General features: G+C 49.2%; 1 protein-coding gene and 1 long non-coding RNA gene across 10 annotated transcripts in view; one reads left to right on the top strand and one right to left on the bottom strand.

Annotated features, from left to right (window-relative positions):
• RALGPS1 (Ral GEF with PH domain and SH3 binding motif 1) overlaps nucleotides 1-27,715 on the bottom strand; it is a 296,430-nt gene that overhangs the window by 52,732 nt on the left and 215,983 nt on the right. For all 9 annotated transcript variants that reach the window (XM_043469590.1, XM_043469589.1, XM_043469588.1 and 6 more), the window contains exon 10: nucleotides 1,061-1,198. In XM_043469590.1, coding sequence (XP_043325525.1) covers nucleotides 1,061-1,198 — 138 coding nt within the window. The remainder of the gene's footprint in view (nucleotides 1-1,060; nucleotides 1,199-27,715) is intronic.
• LOC122442177 lies at nucleotides 15,912-25,825 on the top strand. Its single transcript, XR_006269564.1, has 2 exons — nucleotides 15,912-16,074; nucleotides 25,573-25,825. It is a non-coding gene; the product is annotated as an uncharacterized LOC122442177 (long non-coding RNA).

The following is a 27,715-nucleotide window of genomic DNA, read 5'->3' as shown; positions in this document are numbered from 1 at the left end:
ATTCAGGCCTCTCCCTGCTCTCTGCACAGAAGGAGAGCTGGTCTATAAGTGGGGGCCTCCTCCTTCTCCACCCCGCAATGTTTGTTGAGGGGGTACTCCTGAGCGGACCTTTGGGTTTTGTGCCCCGCCCCCCGCAGTGGCCTTCCCACTTGGAGGCAGCTGGCTTCTCCCACCCCGCGTGCTGGAGGTAGGGTTGGTCTCTTTTCCTCCCGCTTTGCTGCTTCCTGACTTCTACTCTCCCCCTCCTGTGAAGCTCTGCCCCACGGAGACACATTACCGCACTGTACCACCCTTCCCCTCGTCCCTGTGACTTCTGCCACATGGCGCCCTGGTCACTCAGGCCCATTCCTGGAGGACCCAGGTACCTGGCTCCTGGCTGAGCCCATCCCCCAGGGTCCACGTGGCTGGCCCATCAGCGTCTCCAACAACATCTCCTCCATCCATCTCAGATGCACATCATCAGGGTCACCCTTTGGATCCAGTCATGTGTGGCAGAGCCTGGCTAGCTGTTGACCAAGTCAATGCTCTTTTCCCTCTAGGCCCACAGCTACGTTGCATTCCTAGCTTCGCTGGACAGAAGCAATGAGCGCCATGTGCAAGTCTGGCCCAGAAGTCCCATTCTCATATGATTCTCTCTTCTGCATCTGCTAGCTGGATGCAGACTTCAGTGGAGGACTCGGGGCCGTGGGACACAGTGGAACCACATGACTGAGGAGCCCGAATCCCAGAGTCTGCTTGGAGCAGAGCCACCCAGGAGCCACCCACAGAGCTCTTCATGGATGAAAGACCTGTCTCTGCCACTGACTAGATGTGTGACCTTAGACAGGTGATCACACTATGTTCAGCCTCGGTTTCCCCATCTGTGATACAGGGATGGTAACATCTAGTCTGCATGGTCTTTGAAGATCAAACATGCTTGCAATGGATCCAGCATGCATTTGATGCTCAGGATATCAAAATGAAGAGCCTTGGGCAGGGACTACCTGGTCTCTAGAACTTTCTCACTGATAAGGTGCTGCACCCAAAAGATTTCACAACCCCAAAAACCAAGGGGACTAACCGTAGCTGCAGGAAACTTGTAAGTCAGCAATTATTCGGAGAATATTGTTCATCTGATTGGATCTTTGTTCGTTTTCCATGATGCTGCCTGAGGCAGGATACGCAGAATCAATGTAGATTAAATCCAGAAGATAGATGCCTAAAATCAAAGAAGATATTTAATGATGGAAGGTGTTCATTAATCAGAATGGCAGAAAACACAACTTCTCTGCTAGAAGGTACACAGTGACTTATGGAAAACTGCAATATGATTTGGACTTCAATTCCAGTCCCAACTACTAACTGTCCACATAAACTGCTCAACTGTAAATCAAACATCTGAGCAACAAACAAAATGAATGCTGGCAAGATTTTAGCATTTTGAGCTCCTACACTCTTCCAGCAACAAGGGTTATTCCCTGTAACCCAGCTGGAAAATAACAGGACATGAAAGGGATGAATGAATACTTGTGTTTTACCAACCACTGCAGTTTAATAGGTCTAAGCTGTCATACCCAGGAGAACACTGTTTGAATTCAGGTTTTCATTTATCCACTTAACTGTTTGTCTATTTGTTTATCTATCTGTCCTTACATGTACACACACACCAAATCATAAATAAAGGAACAAAAGAAGAAATCAAAAAAGCAATAGTTCTTGGTACAAAGAAGTAAGGCTAGACAGAGAATTCTCCTGCTGAGGGTGCTTAATAAGAAAATAACGTGTGATGTAAAAACATTGCTGTGATAGGCCAGGAGGGAGCCTCAGCACGGCCTCACGGCATCACCCCAAGGGGAATTCGGGACAAGCTGACTGGCCAGAGATGGGGGAAGAGGACTGGCTGTGCAGCGTGGTCCAGCTGACTGGCTTGCTGAGGCCCACACTTCAGAATCTCGAGGTGTGCATGCACAACGGGTGGCATGGCCTTCCAGCAGCCCCCCTCCAGAGTGCTGCCACTAAACCCATAACACTGGTGAAGTGCACGAGTAGTGATGGAAAGCAGAACTGAAGGCAGAAAACATTGAACGAGGCAAAGAGGAACGGCTGATACTAATTAAAGGCATAGGCGATTGAGAAGATTTAATGATTGCTATCTTCTATGCACAAAGCAATACTGCACCAAAATATACAAAGCAAAAAAGTGCCAAAAATCAAAAGTGGATTCAACAAAGCCACAACTATGGAGGTGGCTTTTGGTATGTCTTTTCTAGAATTTGTGTGTGTGTGTGCACATATGTATGTACATACAAAAATATGTACATATACATGCATCTATAGATATATGTATGTATGTGTTCTATATGAATGTATCTAAGTAACAGAATTAAAAGCTTGGTGTTATATAAATAAAAAGACAGTTATTTTAAAATACTCATGGAATGCTTACAAACACTGATTATATGCTAGTCTATTAAAAAAAAAAGCTCAATAAATGCCAAAAAATAAATGCCATATTATCTGTTCTCTTTGACCTTACATTACATCTAGTATTTAATAATAAATATAGAAAAAATTATAACCATTTGTTAAACACACACTCATAAGGAACTCTCACAGAAAAAAATGAGAAATCTAAAATAAGAAGTCTATGCAAAGACTATGCAACAACAATAAGAACACTATGTAACAAAATGTATGAGATCAGACCAAAGCGGTAATCAGAGGAAAATTTATAGCTTTAGAAGTTTCCTATTAAACTACTAACAATGACAACAAGTGTAACTAACCAGGTACTTAATAGGCAAGTTGTGGGTTTTCTGCATGGCTGGACAGCACTGCACTTATTTTTACATTCACTATGTCATTTGTCTTTATAAAACCCATTTCACAGAGGAGGAAAAGGAAATGCAGAAGGCATGTGTAACCTGCTCCAGGCCACACAGCTGGTAAGCGACAGGGATGGGAGCTGAACCCAAGCCTGCCTCCCCAGAGAACGTGCTTCCTGCCATCACAGTGGACTGCTGCTGCTGGATACCATGAGTCACTCGTCTGCTTTTAAAATAGCTACACGTTTTTTTACGGGAAACTGTTAAATCACAGAAACATATGCTAGTACTTCTCCTAGGAGTCGTTTCCACTTCCTTTCTTTCTAGTGGCACCATGTTTCCAAAATTTAAAAAAAGTAGAAATCATTTCCCTTGTATCGAAGCTCCAAGTTCGCAAGGTTTAACCCCACAGGTTCATGATTTCTCTTGATTGTGTTTTTCCTCTTCCCGTTTGAAAATCTAACTTGGTCATCTCCCCGAGGATTCGGCAATGGCGATCCTGAAAATTCCATTAAGGCTTGAACCACAACAGAAAGCGCCCCCTAGCGCTGAGCAGGAGGTGAGGGGATAAGGGACATGCTGCGCAGACCAAGCCCACCAGCTCAGCAGCAGAGTGAACCTCGGCCCAGGAGCAGGGGCCCCGAGGAGCAGGATGTGGGAGACGGAGAGGAACGATGCTTCCTAGGAATCTGCTACAAGACGGGCACCTCCTCATCTCCCGTGATCCTCCCATTGACCCCGTGGGGAGGGTTGAGGAGCAAAGTAGAGTTCAGGGGGGATTAAGAAACTGGCCTGAGGCCTCAGAGTGTGTTGGATTCGAACCCAGGTCTATCAGGCTCCAGCGCCTGTTCCAACTCACTCACTGGTCATGGAATTAGTCACCTTCTCTTGAATAACAGCCTCACATGGAAGGCTCACCCTCCACCGCCCTGTGAGGACCAGGGCTGGCTTCTCTGCATCCTCTCAGGTCCCGGCTCTGCAAACAGAGGACAGGAGAAGCCGAACACCATCTCCCACCCAGCCCCTGCCTGTCTCCTGGGGCCACGGGGAGCTCATAACTTCATGAGAGCAAACCCCACTGTAGAGTTGTTCATCACCCCACTCCATGAAACATATCCGTTCCCCCAACCTGAGAGTCCAGGCCGAGGCCACCACACGTGAGGATGGAGGGGACCTCCCAAAGGAGACCCCCTAGCCAGACCCCAATCCTCGGCACCACCTGACAGAGCCTGCGTCTAGACTCCTCATCACTCCCACAACAAAAACTGCTCCCAAAGCAGGAAATCTACAGTTAACACTGCGTAAGTCCAGGAAAATTCTCAGTATTGTCATCAGTCCATAACTGGCAATATTTAAAAGCCTAAACTGTGATGAAATCATCAGAATAGCCACTCCCACTTGGACTGGGCCAGTGCTCACCACAATTAGATACTTATTGGGACTGTTCATGTATCTGCTGTCTGATGCCCACTTCAGACTTTATGTAAACCTTTCCGTGGAGGAAATGTCTTGCTCCGCGAGCTTAAGTCCCAGCAGCTGGAACAGAGCGCACAGGAGCTGCCTGGTGAACGTCAGCTGAAAGAAGGAAGGTATGAATGCAGGCCTACTTCAGTCCACAAGATAACCTTATGAAGTACATTCTTATCCTCACTTGGGAGCTGAAGAAAGAGACACTGGGAGTCAAGTGATGATTATAATCTGAGTCTGAGTGCTCACTATGTGCCAGCTCCTAAATTAAGAGCTTGGCCCTGTTGGTTGATTTGTAATAACCACTCTGTTTTCAGGGAGGCTTTATTTACATCTTTCCCTGGTGGCTTAGACAGTAAAGCAACTGCCTGCAATGTGGGAGACCTGGGTTCGATCCCTGGGTTGGAAAGATCCCCTGGAGAAGGAACTGGCAACCCACTCCAGTACTCTTGCCTGGAAAATCCCATGGACGGAGGAGGCTGGTAGGCTACAGTCCATGGGGTCGCAAAGAGTCGGACACGACTGAGCGACTTCACTTCACTCACCTTATTTCTACAGAGGGAGAAACGAGCTAAGCGCTCGGCACCGCCTGTCTGAGGCCACGCAGCTGAGAAGTGGCAGAGGCAGGACTAGAACACACATCAGTGGGTGCACGTGGCCACACTGTCAGTCCTTCTCTGACCTCAGCCCAGGGTCCTCTGGAGCCCAGCAGCAGGCGAGGCAGGATGGGGCACAGCTGAACCCAGAGGCAATCCGGCCATGGCTCTCCCTGCCTAGTATCCCCCTTGGGGCCAACATTCTCCAGGAGGACTGACCGCTACACCGTGGCCGTGTCGTCCACCTCCTCCCATGGTGGCACGTCTGTCCCAGGTCCCACCGCTGGCAGCCCCCACCCACGGCCTGGGGGCCCGGTCAGCTCTGCCACGTGACATGCAGCTGTGGTGGAAGTGGGAGAGTGTGGGGCTGGGAGCCAGGAGACTGGGAAGCCTGGCCCTGCCACCAACCAGCTGGGTGGCCTCAGGGAAGCCTTCCCACCTCCCTGATGGTGACCGGGGGCAATGACAGTGGCTGTCAGAGCCTCTCAGCTCAGGGTTGGACCACTGAAGTGCCCTTGAAGCTGAGCCTGTCTCCACGGCAAGGCCCCACTTGGAGTGGGTGAGATGCGCCCAGCCGGGTTTGCCGTAAACCATGGCTGGCGCCCAGATGCTGACCGCGTGTGGCCACCCACCTCAGACGGCCAGCTCTGGGAGCTGTTGTGTCAACTGGGACAGCTGGGCTGTCTCAGCTCCTTTCCTATTTACGCAGCATTACGGCAGCAGAGGACACTGTGCTGTTGACCTTGTTAAGATGGACAGTTACTGGATCAGCCACTGGCCCTGGCGGCCTAGAGGCTGAACGGTGCCAGGGGCAGGGGCTAGACTGGGAGGTGTAGATGCGCTGAAGGAACAACCGCAAGGGTAACAGCCACCATCTGCAACAGGAAAGGCTGGCCTTGCTTGTTCCACTGCAACCTCACAGCAACCGGCAGGGCACAATCGGTGTTCTCACTTCTTCACTTTACAGATAAGGGAACGGAAGCTTTGAGAGCAAAAGTGACTTGTCCAAGACCACACAGCTTACAAGTGGCGGGAATCGGGATCTGAACTCAGGCCCGCCTGACCCCATGAAGCTTTGGGACAGACAGCGATGCTGAAAGCTTGGAGTTGGGAGGCATTGGCTGGCAGAGGGACGAGGGTCCGAGTGGGAGCTGGCGCTGTGAGGACCCCTCCTGTGGCCTGCCGCCCACCCAAGGACACCGCTGGCAGCCTGTCTGCAGACTCGACCTCCTGGGAGATGCACAGCTGCCCAGAGCATGTTCTGTTCCCCCCTGCCATGCCCCACCCAGGGCCTGGTGACACTGCAGTGGCTGCAACAGGGGTGCCAACCAGCCTGCCGTGGTGAGGCAGATGGCCCTGGGGGCTGGGGGTGAACAGCCCTCGGCTGGCTCTCCTGTGGACGTCTCCCCAGCTGGACTGGTCCCAACCCCAGGGGCGTGTGGCCAAACCTTCTTCCTGATGGTGAATCCAGCCTCCCCCACTGGGGGTGTCCACAAGATGCCCAGGCCCTGAGGTGGGGGTGTCAGGCTGACAAAGGAGGTGCTCTCCTGAACAGACCCTTCTCTTAGGCTAAAGGACACCAGGCTCAGTGGTGTGGAGCCTGCTCGGAGCTGGGCGCTCCCAGCCTCCTAGAGCCAAAGCCCACGGCTGGCACCGGGCTTCACCACCAGCCCAGAAAGTCACTGCTCTCTTGTTCCTTCCATCGCCACCCGTCTCACTTCCATCCCGAGTCTGGTTTTGGTTTTTCTCACACAGCTATCTATTTAATGAGGAAAATTCTGCTGCGTTGAGGGGAAAAAAAATCCTCCACAGCAAAAAAATATGCCACATTTCCATCTTATGCTTTCCATTTTCTCTCTCTCTCTCTTTCAAAGTTTCAGATGAAAGGCTTTTTTCCATGTTCTCCTGCTCTGCTTTGAAAAGCACACTTTCAGACTTCAGAAATGAAAAGTGCTGGCACCCAGAACTATACTTGTGTGGTTTGATCACATAAACTGTCCTGATAAATTTCAAATGAAATAACAGAGCAGCACTTCATTAGGGTTTTTGGGTTGTTTTTTTTTAAAGAGAGCCCAAAGCGATGCCATCAACTGCAGAAGAAGATCTCAGCAGGCGGCTCAGGATCCCTGTCTGATGAAGACTGAGTGTTAATTAGGACCCACTAATTAGTATCAACCCTGCAAAACATGGACTTCAGAACAAATCCTCATGGAAAGAGTATTCCTCAAGTGAAAGATGTTGGAAGCTGGCTGACATCAAGACAAATGTTTCCCGGGTCTGCAGAAAGGGGGCAGGGCCAGGCAGTTCATGTCAGGTGGTCAGAGACCATGTTTCTTAGAGGAGTGCATGGCCTCGTGTGCTTTTCTTGGTGTTGGGGCTTGTGAATCACAAAGGCATGTGAGCACAGCCCTGTAGCCCACGCGGAATTACCCGTGGCTCGAGGTCCAGTGAGGGCACAACCACAGGTTCCCCCTGCCCTGGGGACTGATTACCTGGTGATCTACAGGGACAGCGGGATGACCTACTGTTTGTAAAGGTTCTCCTGGAGAGCTGTGGGATTGCGTGCCATGTGCTGGGATTCTGACCAGCAATAAAGGAGGGCAGGACAGAGGGCATTATCCTGGTGATTATTGTTCAGTTGGTTTTGTGCTGGACACAGTGCTAAGTAAACTACATGTACTATCTAATTTAGTCCTCCAGAAACTCTATTGGCAGTAGAGAAGAAACTGGCACGTCTGTCTGCCTAACACCTATACCCAGTTCTTCGGGGAATAGCCTTCACCTTTCCTTTGCAGAGACCATGACTCTCATACTTGCGACTCATGTGGTAAGTCTGGGGCTATTTCATTCTACCCCCTGCCCTGGGGATAGAAACAAAATTTAAAAGTGAACCATTTGGGAAAGGAAAAGAAACACTCAAATAATTCATAAAAAAAAATTATAATCACAAACTGTCTACAGATAGGATGCAGTCAAATGACCTCAGATAAAAATTCATAGTCTCAAATGCTTCTATTAATAATGAAGATATATTAAAAAAATGAATTTAGTATTCATTATAGAGAACTAGGAAGAACAAGGCAAAGCAAAAGAAAGTAGAAGAAAGTAAAATCAGAAATAATGAATTTTTTAAAAAGTCCTGTAGAGTGATAAATAAAACTGCAAGTTGGTTCTGTGAAAAAGTCAATAAAGTAGATAATCATTTGGTATGCATGATGGAGGAAAAAAAGAAAGGAAAAAAACACAGATGTGCAATGATAGGGATGTGAGAAGGGATATGATTTCAAATAGGGAGAAGATGTTAAAATAGTAGTATGTGCGATTTTCATGCCAATGTAATTGAACATGTAGTTGAAATGTGTGCAAAATAGGAAAATCTATTTTCCCAAAATTGCCTCAAGAAGAGGCAAAATCCCTCAACTAACCAAACAAAGAGAAAAATATTGACAAGATTAAGAAAGAGACCATGATTAAAAAGTACAACATCCAAATGGTTTCATGGAACCCATCCATTAAACCTTGAAAGAAAAACTGAATGTTATTTAAACTGTTCCAGAGCGCAGGAAAAGTCAGAAATATTTTCAGTTCTTTTTATGGCTTGAGCATAACCATGATACCAAAACCTGGCAGAGATGGAATAAAAAAAGAGGCCAATATCATTAATAAAGATCCAAATAAAACGCTGGCAAGTACAACTTACCAGTGTTTTAAATAATAATAGTAGCAAATCAAATTAGCAGTATATTGAAGAACACTAAAGCAAATAGGTTTACTACAGGATTGCAATGATATTTCAACAAGTAATCTTGAGAGATGTTGAAAAGTCGCTGATAATTTCAGTATCTATTCCTGATAAAGCACTGAGCTAGGAACAGACTTCCTTAATATGATAAAGATACATGGTAGAAACACTAACACAAGAATACTTGTCATCTTGCTATCATTTAACACTATTTTGGATGAACAAATCAATGAGATAAGACAAAGAAATGTGGTGTAAATATTAAAGACACACAAAACACTGTCATTAGTAGTGAAAGTCACTCAGTCATGTCTGACTCTTGTGACCCCATGGACTGTAGCCCACCAGGCTCCTCTGTCCATGGGAGTCTCCAGGTAAGAATACTGGAGTGGGTTGCCATTTACTTCTCCAGGGATCTTCCTGATGCAGGAATTGAACCCAAGTCTCCTTCATTGCAGGCAGGTTCTTTACCAACCGAGATATGAGGGAAAAGGCTATATAATTAATCATCATATCAGTTATGTAATTAAGTAATCCAGGAAAATTAACTAAAAAACTATTACAACTAAATAACAGTTAAGTTCAAAGTAGATATACATAAATCACTAACATTCTTGTATCAGCAATCATCAGCTAGAAAATGGTAAAAAAAAAAAAAAAAAAAAGTGATAAAGCGTAAAAACAAAACTATAAAACTCCTAAGAGTAAACTTAAAAAGACATATGTAAGACCAATATGAATAAAACTTATTTGGTAGAAAAACTATGTAAGATTTAAGAACAGAAATGGTAAGGACCTAATAGACACAGAAGAGATTAAGAAGAGATGGCATGGATACACAGAAGAACTGTATGAAAAGGGTCTTAATGACTCAGATAACCATAATGGTGTGGTCAGTCACCTAGAACTGGACATCCTGGAGTGTGAAGTCAAGCAGGCCTTAGGAAGCATTATTACAAACAAAACTAGTGGAGGTGACAGAATTCCAGCTGAGCTATTTCAAATCCTAAAAGATGATGCTGTTAAAATGCTTCACTCAATATGCCAGCAAATTTGGAAAACTCAGCAGTGATCACAGGATTGGAAAAGGTCAGTTTTCATTCCAATTCCAAAGAAGAACAAGGTCAAAGAATTTTCAAATTACCATACCATTGCACTTATTTCACATGCTAGCAAAGTAATGCTCAAAATCCTTCAAGCTAAGCTTCAGCAGTACATGAATCGAGAACTTCCAGACATATAAGCTGGGTTTAGAAAAGGCAGAAGAACCAGAGATGAAATCGCCAACATACACTGATTCACAGAAAAAGCAAGGGAATTACAGAAAAACATCTAGTTCCGCTTCATTGACTACACTACACTTTGACTGTGTGGCTCACAGCAAACTGGAAAATTCTTCAAGAGATGGGATTACCAGACCACCTTACCTGCCTCCCGAGAAACCTCTATGCAGGTCAAGAAGCAACAGTTAGAGCTGGACATGGAAAAACAAACTGGTTCCAAATTGGGAGAGAAGTATGTCAAGGCTGTATATTGTCACCCTGCTTATTTAACTTATATGCAGCATACATCATGCAAAAAGCCAGGCTGGATGAATCACAAGCTGGAATCAAGATTGTTGGGAGAAATACCAACAACCTTAGGTATGCAGATGAAACCACTCTAAAGGCAGAAAGTGAAGGGGAACTAAAGAGCCTCATGATGAAGGTAAAAGGGGAGAGTGAAAAAGCTGGCTTAAAACTCAACATTCAAAAAGCTAAGATCATGGCATTTGGTCCCATCACTTTGTGGCAAATAGAGGAGAAAAAGAGGAAACAGTGACAGATTTTCTTTTCTTGGGCTCCAAAATCACTGCAGACAGTGACTGCAGTCATGAAATTAAAAGATGCTGCACCTTGGAAGGAAAGTTATGACAAACCTAGACAATGAATTAAAAAGCAGAGACATCACTTCACTAACAAAGGTTCATATAGTCAAAGCTATGGTTTTTCCAGTAGCCATGTATGCATGTGAGAGTTGGACCATAAAGAAGGCTGAGCACTGAAGAATGGATGCTTTCAAACTGTGGTGATGGAGAAGACTCTTAAGAGGCCCTTGGACATCAAGGAGATCAAATCAGTCAATTCTACAGGAAATCAACCCTGAATATTCATTGGATGGACTGATGCTAAAGTTGAAGCTCCAATACTTTGGCCACCTGATGCGAACAACTGACTCATTAGAAAAGACCCTCATGGTGGGAAAAAAGGCAAGAGGACAAGGCGACAACAGAGAATGAGATGATTGGATGGCATCACTGACTCAGTGGACATGAGTTTGAGCAAAATTCGGGAAATAGTGAAGGACAGGGAAGCCTGGTGCATTGCAGTCCACGGGGTCACAAAGACTCAGACTCAACTTAGTGACTGAACAACAAACATTTTAAGTCAACAGGGAAAGGATGGGTCCTTTGCTAAATGGTACTGGGACAACTGATTATCCATTTAGGAAAATATAAAGCTGTATGTCTACTTCATTTCTTAAAATATAATAAATTCCAGATGAATTAGGATTGAAATCTAAATAGTTAGGAAGAGTGCTAAAACAAAACATAAGAGAATTTTTTTTATAATCTTGGGGTATACAAAGGCTTAAGTGTGACATGCAACCCAAAAGCCATACAAGACTGACACATTGTACTACGTTAAATACACACACACACACACACACACATACACACACACACACACACACACACACACACACACACACTTGGGATGATCAAAAAATCAGATCATACGCAAAGCTGAAAGTAGGCAAAATATTTTCAATTTATAAGACAGTCAATAGTCAAAATATAGGCAAACAACAAAGGCAAACAATGTTACAGAAGATGGTTAATAAAGACGTGAAAGATGCTCAGGCCTCATTAGTGATCAAGGAAGTATACATTAAAATAAGAATTTTTTTCCTCCATTTATCCAAGTGATGGTCAAAAAGATTGGTAATACTTAATGCTGGCCAGAGTGCATGGAAATAGTCACTCTTCAATAAGGTTGTAATCGAAAGTGATAGAAACATTGGGGAGGAGAATTTGGCAGTATTTACCAAAAATTTCAAATACATATTTTGCAGGATATAGTAATTCCACTTCTAGAAATTTATTCTATACCAATGCTCCTACAAGTTGGCAAATATAAACAAGAAATAGTCACTGCACCATTGTTAGTTATTTATAATTATAAAAAATTTCATGGTGTAGATGAATGAATGAATATATGTGTGTATGTATAACTACATATCCAAACAGGGGAATATTATGTAGTTATTAAAAAGATAAAAATACCTATTTCTAAGCACTGACATGTAATGATATCCATAATGTGTTTTTAAGTGAAAAAAATATGGTATGAGTGACTACACATACACACACACATGAAAGAGAGAATGTTTTTTCCTATCTGTTAATGGCAAACATCTTCAGGGATAGAATTTTAGGGCTATTTTCTGTTTTATACAATTGTATAATTTTTTGGTCTTTAGCTATGACTGCTTTCGGAAGTAGAAAAGAGAAAAGATCACTGTCTCTCCCTTTCTTCAAAAAAGCAAACACTTTTTTGGCCAGGAGAAGGGACGTAATAGTAGACCCAAAGGTTTTTTGAGCATTCTAGGCTCCTGTTGAAGACCCAGTCTTCAGTTTTCAATGTAAAGGCCACAAACCTTTAGTGACTACCTGTGATCTGTCTCCAGGCCATTGCTCACACTTCGTTATCACCATTGGTCTCCACCTCCAATCTATTCTGCCCTGTGATTTTCTAAAACCCCATCAAACCATGCCCTTCTAGAAGTTAAAATTACCCAAGGACGCTCCCGCTGCAGTGGGCAGGTGTTCATGGCTCCTGGGGTCCATCTCTCGCCTGTGTCTCTGGCCTGCCCTTCCACCCTCTGCTCACGGGATCCTCCAGCTGGGCACTGGCCCCTTGCAATTCCCTGGACCAGCCCTCTGCCTCGTGCCTCTGAGCTTGGCAGAGCCCTGGACTCCCCTGGCCCACTCGGCCTCCTTTCCTGGCTGTTGGCGGGCTCCTCTTGGACTCTCAGACTCGGCGCCCTTCCCGCCATTACAGCATCTATCACACACTCTTCAAGGGCCAGGGTCCTGTCTTTCCCATCTCTGCCTTCTCAGGGCACAGCACAGAGTAGGGGATGACCAAACGGGACACTGAGTCTTTATCTGCACATATGTGGCTCTTCATTCCAGCCACAGCCATCCTATTGCTCGATGGACAGGAGTGGCCGTGGCTGCCAAGCACCCACTCCACAGCCACCCCGTTAAGGTCAGCCCTGTAGTTCTGGTGTCTCCAAGCTAAATACCCGTATTTCTCAGGGCTGGAAAGGGTTTCCAGAGTTGCTAACGTCACCAAAAGGAAATGCAAAATGATTCCCCCAGTGAAAGCCTCGGAAACCTGCCTCATGTTGGGTAGAACCGAGGCTGCCCACGTGCCAAGCAAAACACTCTCCAGCTTGTCTTTCCAACCCTGGCTCAGGGACTCGCGCTACTGTGCACGGAAAAGCTCCCTGGACGTCCGAGGCCGCCAGGATACCGGCCAGAGAGTGAGCTCACGGACGGCTGCTTCAATCACCGAAGTATTTTCCACTTCCCCAAATGCGCTCACAGCATCTGTGACCACACTTCACCTAGTCTTTAAGTATAACAACAACAGCAAAAAAATCATGGCGGCAGAGGCAAAGCTGTCAGATTCAGTCATTACTCAATGGAAACTGTGTAACAAAACACGACATTCTAAACCTCAATCACCAATCCCTGCATTCTCTGGGAAAGGAGCAACAGATTTGTGGAGGGCAGGCTAGATCCAAACTGATTTTCACTTTCTGAAAGCAAATTCTTTTCTGATTCTGCTGAAATGAAATACCGAAAGACTCTCCTTGGGCCCCTTGGGAAGAAAGAAGGCATCTGACTAAGAATTTATTTGGGGTTTTCAAGCTCAGGTGTTTGGATCTCTCCCTGCCTTTCATGATGATGGAGACGTGAGGATGTGAGTCCTGTAGGTCTGTCCTGGGAAACAGCATTCATGGGGCAGGGGTTCCTGCGGCTCCACCTTGGGGGACGTCTCTATGGTGCCTTTCTCCAGGTCACGCTGTGTATAAGGTCCACCTCGGCCCAGCCACGTCCAGGGCCAGCCATCTGTGTCTGTAGGGGGCGCTACCCCAACTAAGCTTGTGAGCCAATCTTACCCAGGCAGGCGAAGCACTTGCCCTCACCAGCAGGGGGCACCAGAAGTAGCCACGCCCTTGCTAGTTCTGGGATTGCCTGCTGGGTGGAAGGGAGGTTGGAGGGGAACCTGGCTGCCACCGGCTGGGGTCAGGCATCAGACTGGAAGGCCCACCCACACCTACTCTCTGTGTGCTGCCTCTCCCCTGCCTGCCGGACTCAACACCCTTGGGAAATGATTCGAAAAACCTGACCTCCATGACTCTAGGCCGGACTCAACACCCTTGGGAAATGATTCGAAAAACCTGACCTCCATGACTCTAGGCTCTTGGTCACCTCCATGAGACCCAGACTTCTACTCTGGTTGGTTCTGCAGCAACCAGCTTTTCTCAGTCCTGCCTTCTCCTCTTCTTTATGACGCACTGTCGTGCTACCAGGGTTTGGGGCCAAAGCTGCCCTTGCATGCTCAGTGGCTCAGTTGCGCCTGACTCTTTGCGACCCCATTGGACTGTAGCCCGCCAGGCTCCTCTGTCCATGGGATTCTCCAGGCAAGAATACTGGAGTGGGTTGCCATTTCCTCCTCGAGGGGTTCTTCTCGACCCAGAGGTCAAACTGGCATCTCCTGCACTTCCTGCATTGGCAGGTGGGTTCTTTTACCACTGAGCCACCTGGGAACACTACCCTTACTGAGACATTCATTCCTGGCTACATCATCAGAGGGTGCTTTGCAGCCTCTGGGAAGAGAGAAGCCGAAGGGGCCTGGAAGCATATCTGCTGACGGGTCGGAAGTGGTGTGGAGCAAGAAGGAAGGTGGCAGGCAGCCATGGGGAGAGGACGCTGTGAGCGCACAGGGTGACGCACTTAGAGATCAGCCCACTCAGTGATGTCAGCATGAAAGGGCATTCGTGCTACAAATATTTACTAAGCGCTTCCTGCATAATGGGTTTCCCTGATAGCTCAGTTGGTAAAGAATGCTGCAATTGGTAAAGAATCCGCCTGTAATACGGGAGACCTGGGGTCGATCCCTGGGTTGGGAAGATCCCCTGGAGAAGGGAAAGGCTAACCACTCCAGTATTCTGGCCTGGAGAATTCCATGGACTGTATAGTCCATGGGGTGGCAAAAAGTCGGACACGACTGAGTGACTTTCACACATCCCACATTCTAGACACAGGCGTATAGTCAGGCATGGTCCCCAATCTCATGATGTGTACAAGTCGGCAGAAACAGTCAACAGAGGCTTTAGTCACACAAATAAATAAGGGCACAAAACTGCTTTAAAAAAATAATACTCTAGTACAGGCTTACTTAGTAATTATCAATTATCCTTGGGTTCCCATGGGAGACCCCAGAGGAACCAGTGGTATGTGAGATAGAAACGGGAAGGTCCCTGCCTTAGCCACTCTCCTCAGTTCTGAAGGACAGAAAGAACATACGGATGTGGGGGCCTGAGAGAAGAGAGCTAACCCAAGGAAGGGTATCTTCCTTGGAGTGTGTCCCAGGTCCCAGGAAAGAGATCCCTCCCTAGATATAACCCTGGATAAATATTTGAACAACAACAACAACAAAATTCCTGCAAAAGGCAAAAACAAAAACAACACCCCCAAACAAAAACAGAATTCCCCCAAAGGAAAAAAAAAAAACAAAAACCATAGAAGTGACCCTGACCCTTGAAGTGAGTTGTAGGGGCCCCTTTAGCTTGGGTCTAGTTGAACCCGACCTTCCACCACAATGACTAAGAATGGTGTATGGTAACTGCGGGCCCAACTGATTCCCTGGGGGAGGAGGAGCTTCTCAAAGCAGGAGGGACTGTTTATGCATGAAATGTCCGAACATCTGGTGATCTGTCAATTGCTTTCATTTTTTTAAGAAGAAAAATATTTTCTCCTAGTTAATTATGGTACTTAAGTATAAAGACCCAAAAAGAGGGTATATGATTTTGGATGCCATGACATTTTGGTCAATGCACATTTTTTCCATAAGTTGATGGGAATGTTTCACCATCGCAGACTGAGGGTAGGAGGGGAAGACGAAGACTTTTGGATGAAGTGGTATTAGCAGATCACATGTGCTCTGACCACACTCCCTCGTCAGCAGTCTGGGAAGCCCAGAAACCCCTCCTGCAGACGCCGCCCAGGGGCTGGGACAGAGAGCAGGCGCCCGCTTGGCGACTTGCATGGCTGTGTTGGATGTGGAGGGTGCAGGCGAGCTCTGCGGAGGATCGCCTTTCTGCGGGGCCCCGGGGAGAGGTCACCCAGGTAGGGGATGTAACAGCACAGGCAGAGGTGCCTCTGTCAAGTCCAGAGTGGGTGTGGGGAGGGCGCTTCCTGCCGATGACTCCCAGAGCACCTGGCACCCAGGAAGCAGGAGCCTGTGCTCATCTGGAGGTGGGCTGGGCGGGAGGTGAGGGTGCCTGGGGACACCAGTAAGGAGACTGAAAAAAAGCTCATCTCAGCTAAAGCAGAATGCCTGCATCAGGGCAACAGTGAAGGAAGAATATATTGCAAACGTCCTATTTCCTGGGGGCGCAGTGGGCATGGCTCTGGGTGAAGGCCAACTCCTCTCCCTCCATCAGGGTTTCCTGACAGCAACCTGGCCTGGCTCTTACTCTGAGCAAGACCCTCAGGTGACCTGCTGACACACAGGGACCCAGGAGTGAGGCGCTCACAGAGGCTCCTGGGACAGGAGGCTGCCTCAGGGCACGGGGTGGGAGACGGGAGCCTCAGGCAAGAGAGAACTGGGAACTGCGACCACAGTCATGAGCTTGGACTGTGCACCAGGCTAAGAGCTGCTGCATCTGTGGAATCTCATGGAGTCCTGACTCAACAGACGAGGAAGTGAGGCTCAGAGAGGCTAAGTTGTTTGTCCAAGATTGCACAGCCCATGCATGGCAGAGCCGAGGATGCGCCCCAGGCCTCACTTTGGAGTTGGGCTCTGACACTTACCCTTCCTTGTCCTGGCCCCAAAGGACAACACATGAATGTGTGAAGCTTGCCAAGGTGGGGTGGCAACACTAGCATCTGTGGGGTGACCCTGAGCCGGGCCCTGTGCTCTGGGGCTTAGACATCTCCTCAGTTCATCTACCAGCAGGGCTCCCAGGAAAGCATCATCACCCCCATCACCCGGACGGGGACACGGAGACGCAGGGTGGTAGCGTGACTCTCAGAGGTCTCCGGGCCAGTGGATTGAGAAGCCATGGTTGGAGTCTAGGTCTGACTGGTCCCAATCTGTGTTCAACAGGAGCAGGGGGGGAACCTCCCGTTTCATTTCATGTCAGGAGCTGAGCCCTGTGGTCACTGCCCTCTGAGATTCTTAGCCCAGGACTGGAGGGCTGAGTCATGGGCCCTGTCCTCAGAGGGGGCAGCTGTCCTTCTGGGGAATGCAAACATCTCCAGGCCAGAACAGGACTTAGTTCCAAGTGGATTAGCAAGGGCTCAGGCAGGAGAGTTTGATTTGTGGCCCACCAACACACTCCAAATGGCACCTGGACCTGGCCTCTGGGGATTAGTGGTCTCCTGGAGGCCAGTCTGGGAAGGTAGCCTGGGGTGCCACGCAGGGTGGGGGCTCTGGAGCCAGGCAGTCTGTGGGGAGGGCCAACTCTGCCACTGACTTGCTCTCGGTTGCCTCAGAAAACCTCCTCAGCCTTTCAGCCGCTGAGTTCCAGCCTCTGTAGCCGGGGACGGGCTCTGATGGTGCCCTTCTCAAGCAGAGGACTTCCCTGGTGGCTCAGATGGTTAAGATTCTGTCTTCAATGCAGGAGACCCAGGTTCGATTCCTGGGTCAGTAAAATCCTCTGGAGCAGGGAATAGCTGCCCACTCTAGTATTCTTGCCTGGAGAATCCCACGGGTGGAGGAGCCTGGTGGGCTATAGTCCATGGGGTTGCAAAGATCAGACACGACTGAGCAACTAACTTTCCTCAAGTGGAGGTGGGATGAATCAGGTGAGGGATGTTTATCCCCCTGAAGAAGGTCACTAATCAAGGCTGGGGTGATTTGATGATATCAGCAGAAATGACTCTCTGGCAGATCCAGTCTACAGAGAGAGGAGGACCCAGGATGCACCTTCCACCCTTTCACATTGTCTGCCAGCCCCCCTCCCACCCCCTCATCCTGTCACCTCCACGGCAAGGGCTGAACAAGGATGGGGCCACCTTGAGAACAGCTCGTTCCTGGCTTCTACCTTCTCGCTGTCCTCCACCTCCACCACAGGGCTGTGAGGGGTGCTCTTGTTTAGGGAAAGGGAACCCGCTCTACCCTTCAGAGTGGCACATGGAGTAGGGAGACCCAGGTTTGAACACCCAGCCCATCGGGTGACCCCATGTGAACAGCCTGGTCCCTGGATCTCTCATCTCAATTGCCCGGACCTCACAGGTCCACCCAAGCATCGCACGAGAGAACGTAAGCAAGCCGACACAGGGCCCGGCACACAGCGGGTGGTTCATCTGTCTGTTCATTTGTTCCATCACTCATTCAGCCAGGCATGCATTCATTTCTTTCATTCGCTGGGAAGTTGCTGAGTGCTGTTTCCACCAGCCTCTGCACCGGGCTCCAGGGTAACTACAGTGAGAAAAACCAGACGTGCTGCCTGCCTGCCCTCCTGGGCCTGACGACCAGGCACTGAGTGGGTGCTGGGGCTCCCTCTCTTTCACGGAGACCCCGGATCCAGCAGGGAGCTGCCCACTCCTGGACCGGCAGAGAGAGCCCAGGTCGGTGGTCCACAGGGAGAGAGCTCCTCTGTACCCAGGGGGAGGACCCTAGGGCGGCTGAGTAACTGTAACTTCTGAGGACTTCCCTGCTTCCCACAGAACTTTATTTCTTTATTTCATGTTTGCTTTATTTCTCAGACATGTGCGCTCAAACAGGTACAACTGTACATCACATACACACTTCCCAGCTTGTACAAAACGACTCGGCATTTTGTAGCTACTGATGAGGAACACAGGGAAGTGGCAGGCTGTGGGCTTCGTGGTCAGGTCAACAGTTCTAGGGGACATGGGCAAATTGTTTACTTTATCTGAGTCTCGATTTCCATTTTTGCAAGAGGAGCATATTCCAACCTTGTTTTGAGGATCAGAGTTACTGTATGAAAGCATTTACTATGTCACCTAGAGCAACAATAATGATAAAAGTGAAAGTGAAGTTGTTCAGTCATGTCTGACTCTCTACAACCCCATGGACTGTAGCCTACCAGGCTCCTCCGTCCATAGAATTTTCCAGGCAAGAGTACTGGAGTGGTTTGCCATTTGCTTCTCTAGGGGATCTTCCCAACCCAGGGATCGAACCCAGGTCTCCTGCATTATATGCAGACGCTTTACCATCTTGAGTCACCAAGGAAGCCCACAATAATGATAATCGCAACACTAAAGACAGCTAACCTCTGTTAGCATTTATTATGTACTGAGTGTTGTGTTCAGTGCCCCCAGGCATTCATTTATCCTTTTATTCAACAAACCTTTATCAAAATGCTAGATTAGATGCTAGGGAAATGCAAGGAACACACCCAAGACATCCTCTGCTTGTGTCGGGTTGACCGCCTGGAGGAGGGTCAGACAGTCAACAAGGAATTGAACCAATAAACTGTTCAACTGAAACTGTGATGATAAGAACAAAAAAGGAGACGTACAGTCCTCAGAGTAAATGTCATTTCATACACTTTCTAGATGAGGAAACTCACGATCAGAGAGCTGAGGCAACTGGTCTGAGGTCACACGCCTGGCGAGAGGCAGAGCCGGGCCCCATCTCTCCTTCAGTGAATTATTACACCTAGAACGGCATCAGTGGGTCCAGATCACCTACAGAGAGCCCCCTGGCTCCCTGGGCTCCTCCTCTAGTCCAAGAGCCGCTGCTCAGAGCAAAGGTGGAACCAGAGGCCGAGAGCAAAATGACATAGCTGACCCTCCGCTGTGACCTACAGCCCTTTCTGACCCCAGTCAGAAAGGGAGGGCTTGTCCAGGGTTGGGGGTGGTGGTCACTCACTCCTGGGAAGGCATCGGAGGGAGGAACTCCATAGCTGACAAATGAGTTTCGGAAAGAAATTGCCCCACTGTTGAAAACCAAGGGTAGCAGGTATCATCAGTAGGTGACACCCCAACTGGGCGGTTCCCAAGGATCCCCGGGTAAGAAGATGTGGGCCTCCGCAGGGTCTGGAGCAGCAGGCAAGGCATGCCTGCCTGGCTCTGCCGTTGGCCAGCTCTGTAAAATGAGGGGGAATGAGGGCACCTCACTGCAGTGAGGCTGCAGTGAGACCAAGGTACGCAGACACTGAGGGTAAAGCTGGACCCTGCTCCCCTCCCCCCGCCCAGCAAGCAGGTTTCAGTGATGCAACAGACCTCTCTGGAAGGTGGGGGGTTGGAGCTCTGGTTCTTGGTATGCTTTATTTATGGTAACATTATTTTAACTTCATTTAAATTTAACATTATTTAACTTCATTTACATATCACCTTCATGATTTTTGCCAGCAGAGCACATCTACAGTATAATTTTTTTTATTGGGGTGAAAGTGAAAGTCACTCAGTCATGTCCGATTCTTTGTGACCCCATGGACGATACAGTCCATGGAATTCTCCAGGCCAGAATACTGGAGTGGGTAGCCTTTCCCTTTATTGGTGTAAATAAACACAAAATTCGCCATGAGTGACAATACCATCACAGTGTTGCACAACCCACCATCGCTGGCTTGTTTCCAGAACATTCCATCACTCCAGAAGGAAATCCTAGACCAAGTTTACTCCCCATCCCCCATCCTAGGCTCATCCACTCTCCGTCTCTATGGATTTGCCGGCTCTGGACGTTTCATACAAGTGGGATCACACAACATGTGGCCTTCTGCATCTGGCTTCTCTCCCTTAGCGTCCTGTGCTCAAGGGTCCCCTGGTGCAGTACTTCACTCCTTCTTGTGGCTGAATGACATTCCACCATATTGCCACTGTTCAGTCACTCGGTTGTGTCCGACTCTTCTCGAGCCCATGGGCTGCAGCATGCCAGGCTTCCCTGTCCTTCACTGTCTCCCAGAGTTTGCTCAAGATCATGTCCATTGAGTTGGTGATGCCATCCAACCATCTCATCCTCTGTCAGCCCCTTCTCCTGCTGTGTGCATATGCCATATTTTCCTTATCTGTTTATTCGTTGGTGGACATCTGGGCTGTTTCCACCCCTTCACTACCATGATAGAGCTGCTATGGACACTCAAATGTAAGTTTTTGTGTGAATAGCTGTTTTCAGTCCTTTTGGGTATATAAGGACTGGAATTGCTGGGTTGCTATATATTTTTAACCTATATTTTTTTAGTGAAATCTCAAATTTAATTTGCTAATCACACTAATAATGACACTTAGCTGTCAAAGTGAGTGAAAGTCGCTCAGTCATGTCCAACTCTTTTCAATCCCCTAGACTATAGTCTGCCAGGCTCCTCTGTCCATGGAATTATCCAGGCAAGAATACTTGAGTGAGTTGCCATTCCCTTCTCCAGGGGATCTTCCCAACCCAGGGATCGAACCTGGGTCTCCTACATTGCAGGCAGATACTTTACCGTCTGAGCCACCGGGGAAGCCCTATCAAAGTAAGAGGGGTTATCTACGAGCCATCTAAAATCAGGGGGCCTGGGTTCAACCCTGGTCAGGGAACTAGATCCCATATGCTACAACTAAAAGTTCTCATGCCTCAACGAAGATCAAATACCCTGTGTGCCTCAACTAAGACTGGGCGCAGCCAAATAAATACATCTTTTAAAAGTTCTTAAATAAAATAAGGAGGCCCACAAGCAGTGCATGTCCACACTCTGGGGAACTCAGAGCTCACAAACCCCCTCATCTACCATCCGTGAGGCTGGCAGCTCTGGGCACGGTGGGGTGGGATCCTGGGACCAGAAGCCAGGTTGGATGCAGTGGTTACCTGATAGGTCTAAAGCACTATGAGGGTGGGGGGGCACCGGCCAGGTGTCAGAGTCAGAGAGGCAGCATCAGACCTGAGGGGTAAGCCTCCAGCCTCCGGAGTCATTGGGACATGGGGCCCAGAAGAGAGAAGGAGGTGGTCTGGGGGGGTGGGGGTTGGGGATGGTCCAGGACTTCAGCAGCAACAAAGATGACTGCAGAGCCGAGGCCCCAGGAGGGGTCTGGGGCTGGTCACAGGCTGTCCCATCCTCCATTGGTTGCTCTTCAGGCCGACTCTCTGGGGGCTGGGAGGACAGGGTGAGGCCAAGCGCAGGGGCTGGCCTTGGAGCTCCCTTCAGACAGGCTCCTTCCCAGAGTCCTGCCCCTCTTGGAGACTCCACTTTGGTAATTACGGGACCCCTAGAAAGAGGAGGTTGTTTTTGATGGGGGCTCTTTCATCTCTGACTTAAATTACACATCACGCACTAACGTTTTAACTCTGATGTCTTCTGGAATTCAGATGAGACATAAACATACTCCCAGAAGCACAGAGTCTGCATTCATTACTGGGACCACCTTGACCAAATAAGAGGTGTCACCAAATCTATTTATAGCTTAAACATCTTTCCACTGTCTTTCCCCCTTAAAATCGATTGAGGTAGTTCCCGTACAAACAGGAAGAAAGTCCAGCCCCAACAGTCATTCATTCATTCGGGATTCATGCCTGGGGGTCGCCAGCGATCAAGTCGTGGCAGGGGAACGTGCAGAAAGAGCACCGGGGCTCTGAGCAGAGAGACAGAGTGGACACAGAAACGTAAATTAACAAATAAAAGCTGCCATCTAAAATCCATTACATCATTACATTTAAAATAAGACTGACGCTGCCAGCGAGCAAGGCTGTGGTGAGACGGGAAAACCCATACATGGCTGGCAGTAGGGTAGGATGGGACAACCTTTCTGCAAAACATTAGGGATTAGAAAGCCAGAAGAATTTTGATACCTTTTGACTAAGTAATCCCACTCGTAGGAACATGTTCTTTAGGAAATAGTTTTAAAAGAAAGAGAAAACCTTGCACACACACAAAGGTATCCACTGCAGGGACATCTACAGTGGTTAAAAGCAAAATAAAACAGCAAAAATAAGAAGCATTCTGATGTCAAACTAGGGAAATAACCAAGAAAATTAAAATGAACAACAGGACAAAAATATAGAAATGTAAGTGCTGGAACTGGTAGGGTTTTCGGTGCTTTTAAAAAATCAAGGGTCACCCGGTTGTTGGTGCATTTTTAAAAGGAATGCATTCATCTTTAAGTTAAGTTAAAACTTTATTCAAATCACCGTTATTTATTGGCAGGCTTGTTTCTCACCAAAGCAACAAACACATGTATTTTTTATACATACATGTAAACATGTATACATGTATACATACATGAACAGTCAACAGTTCCCTACTTTGGGGTTCCCTCCCCAAATACCAGGAAACCTCATGCCCTCCCCCTTCTCACTCATTTAATTGGTTAACCATCCCGTGGGGCACATGAAAGGCTGGTGAGCCCGCAGTGACTCTGGGAGCGTATTGGCAGCCATGGGCACAGAACCTGGAGCTTCTCCTCGCAGACAGGCCTGCTGACCTCACTCCACCCTCCAGGACGGCTCTTGCCTCCTCCAAGCAGTGCCTGCCCTTCCTGCTGCCCCACCGGCCTTCACCCACGCAGTTAGGTGGGACCACTCCGCCCAGCATCTCAGGCCCACACTTGCAACAGAGGCTGGCACTCGCTCGTGAACTTGCCGAACCGCCATTAATCAGACACTCTGCTCTGGGTGCCTGAGACGGAGGCTCCCACACCCCTGCCTGCTGGGCCTGTCTGTAAGGACCGTGTCTTTGCCGGCCCCTGAGCCCCTCTTGGGGGCATCACCTCCTCTCTGGAAGGTGACCAGGCCTCTGATGCTCAGTCCTGGGCTCTTGTCACTGCTAGGTAGGACGGCCACCGCCTTGGCTAGCCCAAAACCCGCCCTGCCACCGCGATTTACTTCCCAGCACCTGGGGAGAAGGCAGGAGAAAAGGCATGAGACCCATGTTCTCCCAGAATGTTCCAGACGGAGCAAAGAGCATTTCAGAGGGCCGCTCCCATTTTCAGTAATAGACCTCTGTGAGGCTGGGTTTTTGCAAAGAGCTGTGAAAAACGCTAAGTCCTGGAATGGGCTGTTGAACACAGACTCCAAAATGACAAATCCTTACCAAAGATACATTTACATATAAGGCAGAAGCATGCAGTAAAATTTATGTTGTAATTTTCCATATTCAAAACATTTTAACTAAAGAATTCATTTTTTTTTTTTAAAAAAAACCTTTAAAAAATCATGTCAGCAAAAGGCTGGAAATTATTCTTACTTGGGACAAAAAAATATCCTTTATTCTGAGATTATGGCCTGCTTACATTGCTGGTATTAAAATGTTCTTCCTCAGGGAAACAACGATGATAGTTAATATTCTCTTTACTCACCATCAAAAAAGAAAAAAATTTGGCAGCCTTGTGAGAGTCTAAACTTTTCTTTGTGCCCATGAAATCTGAAGCCTGGACCCACTGGCATGAGCGCACACGTGCATCTCTGGCTGCAGCAATAGCACACAGCCCAGTGGCTGGCTTGGAGGCGCCCGTGCTGGAAACCCCGGAGGGTGGCTAGTGAGTCAGGCCACCGAGGCGGCCAGCAGGGAGGCAGCTCGTATCCTGCAGGATCTCTCAAACTTAGAAAATATCTGAAGGTTGAGTAAGAAGGAATTTCAGCTTGGCACAGATGTCTCAAGCGATTGAGCTCACCTCTTTCTTTCCTGTCAGAGTTTATGTACTGTTGTAGGTTGGGCACCTGAACCCCTGTCTTACTTGGGGCCTCAGCCGAGCACCCCTCCTCGGTCAGGTGAGTGCAGACTGCACGGTGCTGCAGGAGGCCCCCAGCCAGTCCAGACACCCGATTTTCAACCTCAGCAGGACCCTGGGCCCACCCCACGGTACCCCACAGTCCTGCCCCTCCCTGGTGCTTCTCTTGTTCCCTCTGGCGGCTGGCCTTCCCCAGCGGCTGCCTACCCCCAGGCCCACTGTCCCTCCCTGGGGGCACCCAGCCTCCTGAGTGAAGGCTTGGCTTCCTGCTCTGCCCTCCTTTGCCCGGCATGCCTTCTCCACCATCCTATCCTCCACCTCCGCCAGCAGGGACTCCCAGACTGACCCCATGCTTGTCTATGTATCTTTAATGCTCCCTATCTATACTATCTTTTTTTTTTTTTAAGGTTTAAAAGAACATTTCTTTTCTGATTAAAGGGAATTTATGTTCATCCTAGAAAACAGAAAAGCCTGATGAGAAAAATAACTGCCTGTAACCCCACTGTTGTGAAATAAGCTCTCTTGGGACTTAGGTGTGTCCTTCACATAAACACACTCCTCTGTCCAAGCTGACCGCAGGCCGCCCGGAGGTTCTGGTGGATGGTTCCATTGGTAGAAGGCCCAGGGGACTCATTCCGTAGTGGAACTGGGAAGGTCCCAACACCGATAGGCACTAAGGCGTTGTGTTAAGTGCTGGACGCCCCAGATGCCTTCCGGGAAGGCCCCAAGCCCCACTGCCAGCCCGTGGCACGCCCTGTCCAGCCCAGTCACGACTGCGCCCATCATCAGAGCTACGGCTTTACACAGGTGCCGGCCTGCTCCAGGGTCTGGGTGTGAACATGCGCACATCTGACCCTGTTAGTCAGGCCCTCTCTGCCTCACCACCTTCTCCAGTGCTCCAAAGTCAACACTTAAGGTGGGAGGACGAGGAAGAGGACAGACCTCCTGGGGTGGAGAAGAGGGGCTACAACAACCAGAGGGCCCAAGCTCCCTCCCCCTTTCCTCCTACAGGCTTGCTGCCATGACGATGGGAACAACAATCATGGTGGTAACAGCCTACAAGCTGACCTGTGTCCAGAGCTCACCACCTGCCGAGCCTCAAGACCAGGGATCAACATGTGTCACCAGTATTAACCAACGTGTGGACACACTCCGCTGAGAGGATCCGTGGTCCAGGCGTGGACATCTGTGTCTATATTAGCACGCTGTAGCAGAGCAGACCCTCAATATCACAGAGAAGAATAAAGCAGATTTAAAGAGCAAACTGAGCCAGAGTGTTAGTAGGATTAGTGAAGATGGTTGTGGGGACACACTGCATTGTCTCGGATCGTCACAGCAGCTGTTCCATGGATGGCAAGGTCGGGGGAGGTTCTGGGCACCCACAGAGTGGTGACTTGGGGTTAGGGTCTGAGCCTGCCTGGCCCCAGTTCCCCGCTGAGGGCGCCTCAGCTCCTCTGCCCCTTCGCTCTCGCTCTGCTAACCCAACCGCTACTCACAAAGCACATTCTCTAAGCTCTGGTCCTGGAGGGGTCATACGACCCAGATGGCTGTTTGGCATCCATCTCCCCACAGGTCTGCCCCGGTCCTGTCCACCGGAGGAGCCTCTGTGGCCAGCACGGCTGGGCACACGTCAGGTTGGGTTCAGGAGTGTTTGTACGGCACTGAGTAGGGACCCCTCCCGAGAAGGAGAAGACTGGGTGGCGTGAACAGGTGAAGTCTGCCACCGCCCAGAAGGCACAGCTTCTTCCTCCCTCGGCAGAGTGACCCAGGAAGGGCAGGTCTGTAAAGTTCTCCCAGCCCCAGGCGGCACCAGCAGCCTCCTGGAGCCTGGGGGCACAGGGTAGCTTGTGGACTTGCCTCACCAGGTCCTCTCCCGTGTCAGCACGGGGCTGCGTGACCCCTCTTCTGACCAGACCTTCCTCTGAGGCAGGACGAGTCCAGACAAGGCGCTGCCAGCCCTGTGGCCTGGGCACACATCCCCAGAAGCATCACCTCCCATCCCTTGGAAGGACAGACAGCTGGGGTGCAGGGTGAGGCCAGTGGGAGACAGAGCCATCCTGGGGGGCCCAAACTCCGGCGGCTCAGCTCTGTCAGCACCAGAACAGACACGAAGAATTCAGAGTAGGTTTGAGCTACAACTCACAGCTGATAAAGGTACTGTCTACACACCACTCACCATGACCCTAATGCACTAATAAACTGGTGAGTCCTCCTGGCTGAGTGCCTGGTGGATGTCCAGCACTGGGCTTCCCTGAGGGGGCTACCAGTACTACGCCCCCTTGAGAGATGTGGACACTGGCAGGGGTGCCTGAGGTCATACAGCTGAGAAGGATCCAGACTCCATCCCTCAGTGGCCGAACTTCACGCGACACGCCGCTCTGTGGGCTGACAGCTGGCGCGAAGGGCTCTATTTTCCGGGGCCTCTTTGACGGCCTGGGGACGGCGGCAGTTTGTGAGCTTGTCAGACACATCTACTGTGCCGGGTGAGCGTGCTCCTGGGATGGTCCCGGCTTCCCCTCTAGCGCCAGCCTGGGATGACAGGTGCAGGTCTGCCCTCTCTCATCAGGACTCCCAGCTCCCGGGACGTGCTTCCAGTTCTCCCAGCAGCTGGATGGCCGGGGCACTCCACGAGCACTGGCCCAGCTGTTGGCCTTGGGTTCTGGGCTCCTGTCTCAGCCCTGCCCCTTCTAAGCGGCGCAGCCCCATCCCTGCAGCCCCGTAACCTCAGCTGTGAGCAAAGGGGCTGGAACTCCTGGCTCTGACACTGAAGAAGATTTTGTCTGGTCTCTACATACACCATATCATGGAGTATAAGGCTGTGGACACGACCATGTGAGCACTGTCCCCACCGCCTGGACACAGCCCACTCACTCCTCAGCTTGAGGCTCACACCGCACTCCCTGCAGAACCCCCTGCCCACCTCGGGCCGCTCCTCTGTAACAATCAGTCCCTTTGTGATTACAGGAGGCGGATTCCCACGGGCTTCCCTGGTGGCTCAGGTGGTAAAGAGTCTGCCTGCAGTAAGGGAGACCTGGGTTTGATCCCTGGTTTGGGAAGATCCCCTGGAGAAGGAAATGGCAACCCACTCCAGTATTCTTGCCTGCGGAATCCCATGGACAGAGGAGCCTGACGGGCTATAGTCTATGGGGTTGCA

This window comes from Cervus canadensis, chromosome 5, assembly GCF_019320065.1.
Source record: "Cervus canadensis isolate Bull #8, Minnesota chromosome 5, ASM1932006v1, whole genome shotgun sequence".
Lineage (NCBI taxonomy): Eukaryota > Metazoa > Chordata > Mammalia > Artiodactyla > Cervidae > Cervus > Cervus canadensis.
The sequence above is the reverse complement of the archived record's forward strand: the minus strand, read 5'-3'. Positions and strand labels throughout refer to the sequence as shown.